Genomic DNA, 4,279 nt, shown 5'->3' with positions numbered 1-4,279 from the left:
CGCGAGGATCCCTCCTCCTAAGTACCATCGAATAGGTAACGACAAAATCATATCGACTCTCTCCCTCGTCCAAGCCTCCAATAAAAGCTTCATAGAGTTTATTCAAATTCTATCATTTTCAAAGCTCTACATTGTGGGCAAAAAGAGTAAGGACAATAAGCAATATTGAGGCAGATATCTATAGCCTTCCAACGCTTCTTTGCAAGTCGCAAATAAAATCCAGGGAATTCCAATTGTCGTGCGCGTCTGGCAACGTGATTAATAAGAATCGGGTCACCCGTTTTCTCCCCTTCCAATTTCTATTCTGCAACTGCAGCCGAACATTGCCAAAGGTGGTAGAGAGAGTAGAGACACCAAGGAGCAACACTACATCATGCAAGGCTCGTGTTGGTACCGAACCAGTACGATATAATGAGAGCGACTGGTGATCGAAAAAGATATCTAGGGTTTTCATACTCTTTGCTAGCCATGCCGCTATTCTGCCCCCTCCCACTCCCTTTCTATGATGTTCTTGGGGCTTTCAAGGTGTTGTGTACCATCCCACTCTATCCCCGCTTTGGTGGTGTGCCTAGCGCCAGCGAAAGGTGTGTGAAGTTTTCCACACGACAGATCTCCTGGAATCGGGTTATTGTTCATGTCAGTTGATGTTCCAATCTATGGTTATCATCTTTCGTCATGGTATTTGCTCTCGTATGTTGGTCCTTTGGGGCCTTAGAGAATTCCCACCGGTGCCCCAAAGGCCCCCAAACAACATTTGGGGGTTCTTGGTAAAAAAAAAAAGGCTCCGACTAGAACCTCCAAGTGTTGTCGGTGCCAACTGCGGCCCGATAACTCGAACAACATTCCTGTGCTGGTCCCATAGAGTGGGGGTTCAACGTGGGGCGCCGATAACACGTGACATGCGGAAAAAGCCGTGTAGGGGCGTCCTGGTAGCGAGACAACGCCATTCTTGCCGCCCTCTTTCATTGCTCGTCCTAGCGGTTGTGTTCGACCCCCATCGCCACTGTCCACGAATTGATACGTCGAAAACTCGACGGCTTATGTTGGAGCTACATGACCCCAGCTATCGTCCCATCGGCGGTTGCTCTAGCTGCCACATCACTCGCGCGGCCTACCATACCAACACCCTCCCCATCGCGTGACTGAATACACTGACGCCGCCTAAATAATGCCTAGCTGGAACAATAGCGAGACCTCAAACAAGTCTTGGCTTGACGATTTGAGTCATCCCTTCCCTCCACACCTCCCCTACACTGGTGATGCGATTTTAGTTTAGGGTTTCGGTGTGGTTGCAAATTTAGAAAAAAAATTACAATTGTGTCCATAGCTTAAAATTGTGCAAAGTCACGGTGCTATGTAGTACCCCGACATGGACTATGTGTCGGAGACCATCGTTTGCCCAGCATGCACATGGCCTTGCCGATCCCGATCCGGCCCCGCATGTCGTATGCACAACCTTCTGCCCGGCAAGGCCCGCTGCTATCGAATGGACGAGCACATGAGGCTGGTTCTAAGTTCGAAGAAAACAATAAGTAATTGTGTGCTACATTGTTTCGATTTAGTACGGAGATAAAATAGCTTAAATTCGTTCATAATATATATTTTTAGGATGGTATGAACTATGGGTTTGTGGGCTAGGTTGATCCTGGGTAGTCTTTGCCATGCCAACGTGCATTGACCTCTTTGTGGGGCATGTACGAGAATGTGTTTGAAAAAAGGCAATGTGAAAGAAAAACATTCATGTTTACTGTGGGATGTGAAACAATGGATGGATGACGTTGTCAAGCATACGATGGAGCAAAACTATGCAAAATTGAAGAAGGGTGTAGATGATTATAAAAATGAGTTATGGAAAATGGAGAAGGTGAGAGATTTTCTGCTAGAAGAGAAGAAGATACGGAATGATGAAAAAAAATCAGAAGAAGAAAAGAAGAAGTTGAAATTCACCTTGTTTGATCTTCTGGAAGCTTCGGCGTTCATCTAAGAGAAAAAAGAATAAATCGAATAACATCCGTCAAATTTATGATGAGTGAGATTTGTGTATCGATCATATGTGCAAAATGGATTAGTAGTTTAGTAGTTTTTTTTTCGAAATTGGAAGATTTGTGTATCGATCATGCGTATCGTTCCACTCGCTCCGGTATAAGGAGTTATCAGTAATTTGTATTACTACTTTTAAAATTTTGCAATACACGTGATGAATATTAGTAAATCGGTGGGCCCTACCGGCTTCAACGGGCACGGTCCCTGAAGCAGCAGGTGTCCTCTCACGTCCGCGTTGGCTACAACGACCCCAGCGCCGTGCGCGCTTTTTCCCCACCCACGACGTGTGTGACCACCGGCGGAAGGCTCCCGACCCCCGTGGCCGCACGCGCCTGTCGACACCTCCTCGCCCTCGCCGCCCGTCGCTTTCCCCCCCCATCACCTCCTTATAAAACCGCCCACCGCCGGCCGCCACGTTCACCACCTCACACAGCAACACATCTCGCCTTCTCCGGCCGGCCACGCGGCGCCCATCCCTTTTCCTGTACCTCCTTTAACCTTTATGCTCTTCCTCCATTACCCCATTTAGATATTTGGAGATATTTCTGAGCTATGTCTATCTATCTGACAGATTTTGCAGCGAGATCGATGGCGATGGCGGCGGCGGCGAGCGTGGGCGGAGGAGCGGCTGGGGTGGCGCCGTTCGTGTGGAAGACGTACCGGATGGTGGAGGACCCCGGGACGAACGGGGTCATCGGGTGGGGGAGGGCCAACAACACCTTCGTCGTCGCCGACCCCTTCGTCTTCTCGCAGACGCTCCTGCCCACCCACTTCAAGCACAACAACTTCTCCAGCTTCGTCCGACAGCTCAACACCTATGTCAGTCACCACTTGCTTTCTTCTCTGCTGTGTTATCGGTCGATTGGTTGCCATGTTAACAGCCGCGCGCCTCGGCCGCTCTGCTGCTGCTCTGGGCTTTCCTCAGGCGGCGCGCGAGGATGGAGTACTATCCATCTTGTCTGTGTGTGAGCATGTGAGGTGAGATTCGCGGGGCAGTTCTTTGTTTTTCTCTGATTAGCTTTCGCTGCTTGTTGTCGGTGGATCGAGAAATCTGGGGAAGTACTGTGAGTATAGTTCTGTTTACGGTACCTGATGCAGAGTGTTCCAGGAGTCCAGTGCTAGTACGAGCGTAGACCGTGTAGTAGTAGCGAGCTGTGTGCAGATTTTATTTTGCTTGGCGCTGCGCTATATATCTCCTCCACTGACCAAATTATTCCAACTCGATTATCAGGGATTCCGCAAGGTGGATCCGGACCGGTGGGAGTTCGCCCACGGCTCCTTCCTCCGGGGCCAGACCCACCTGCTGCGCAACATCGTCCGCCGCGGCACCGCCGTCGGCGGCGGCGGCAAGCGCAAGGACCCCGCGGCGGCGGGGCTCGGCCTCACCGACGACGACATGACGATGGTGGCCACGGAGGTAGTCAGGCTCAAGAAGGAGCAGAGCACCATCGACGACCGGGTCGGCGCCATGTGGCGCCGCGTGCAGGAGACCGAGCGCAGGCCCAAGCAGATGCTCGCCTTCCTCCTCACAGTCGTCGGCGACCGCGACATGCTGCAGCGCCTAGTGGCCGGCGGCGACGGCGACGGCGACGCGGACGCCGACGGGCTCGACTGTGATGGCCAGGGGCAGGCTTTGGGCGGGGAGAAGAGGCCCAGGCTGCTTGGCGACGGCGATTTCGGCGACGTCACCGCGTTCGGGCCCGACGCCGTCGACTTCGCCGGGTTCTACGGCAGCGGCGACGCCTTCGCCAACGTCGCGGTGGAGGCGGCCGCCGGGTCAGGCGTCGGTGGTGCGGTCTCCTCGTTTGGTTTTGGACTGGGCCATGGGTACTGACGTCCGAATGAAAATGTTTCGACTTGGGCTAATTGTTTCCATCGGGAGACCGACCCGCTATCTTCCCTGTTCGGAGTGGGGCAGGGCCCAAGGACACTACAAATTTTCCCTGTTCGAAAGTGCTCGAGCAGCAAAAGTACCATGCACAGGGCCTCCCCTCCCGTGCACTTAACCATCATGTTTTATTGAGTGCTATAATCCAATTTGAATTATTAAGACATAATGAATCTGAATTTGAATTCTTAAAATACAATGAATCTAAATGATATCCTAGTACACGAATCTAAAGCATTGACACGAGGTTGGAAATTCCCCATGAATTCTTGAAGGAAAATGCTTATTATCAGGCGGAGGCACGCTGGTTTGCAACCTCCGGGTTCTTAGCGCGACACGCATCACCGG

At 51.8% G+C, this 4,279-nt stretch overlaps 1 protein-coding gene across 2 annotated transcripts; it reads left to right on the top strand.

Annotated features, from left to right (window-relative positions):
* Positions 1–2,394: 2,394 nt before the first annotated feature.
* On the top strand, positions 2,395–4,055 carry LOC127321328 (heat stress transcription factor C-2b). Of its 2 annotated transcripts, XM_051350353.2 has the most exons (3): positions 2,395–2,527; positions 2,615–2,862; positions 3,275–4,055. In XM_051350353.2, the coding sequence occupies exons 2-3, from the start codon at positions 2,632–2,634 to the stop codon at positions 3,875–3,877; spliced, it is 834 nt and encodes a 277-aa protein (XP_051206313.1). In that variant the 5' UTR covers positions 2,395–2,527; positions 2,615–2,631; the 3' UTR covers positions 3,878–4,055. The 2 variants fall into 2 exon arrangements, with proteins under 2 accessions (XP_051206313.1, XP_051206312.1); XM_051350352.2 differs by lacking the exon at positions 2,395–2,527 and having other exon boundaries at positions 2,570–2,862.
* Positions 4,056–4,279: the final 224 nt, after the last annotated feature.

This window comes from Lolium perenne, chromosome 7 (assembly GCF_019359855.2).
Source record: "Lolium perenne isolate Kyuss_39 chromosome 7, Kyuss_2.0, whole genome shotgun sequence".
NCBI classification, from domain to species: domain Eukaryota; kingdom Viridiplantae; phylum Streptophyta; class Magnoliopsida; order Poales; family Poaceae; genus Lolium; species Lolium perenne.
This window is presented reverse-complemented; position numbering and strand designations above follow the sequence as displayed.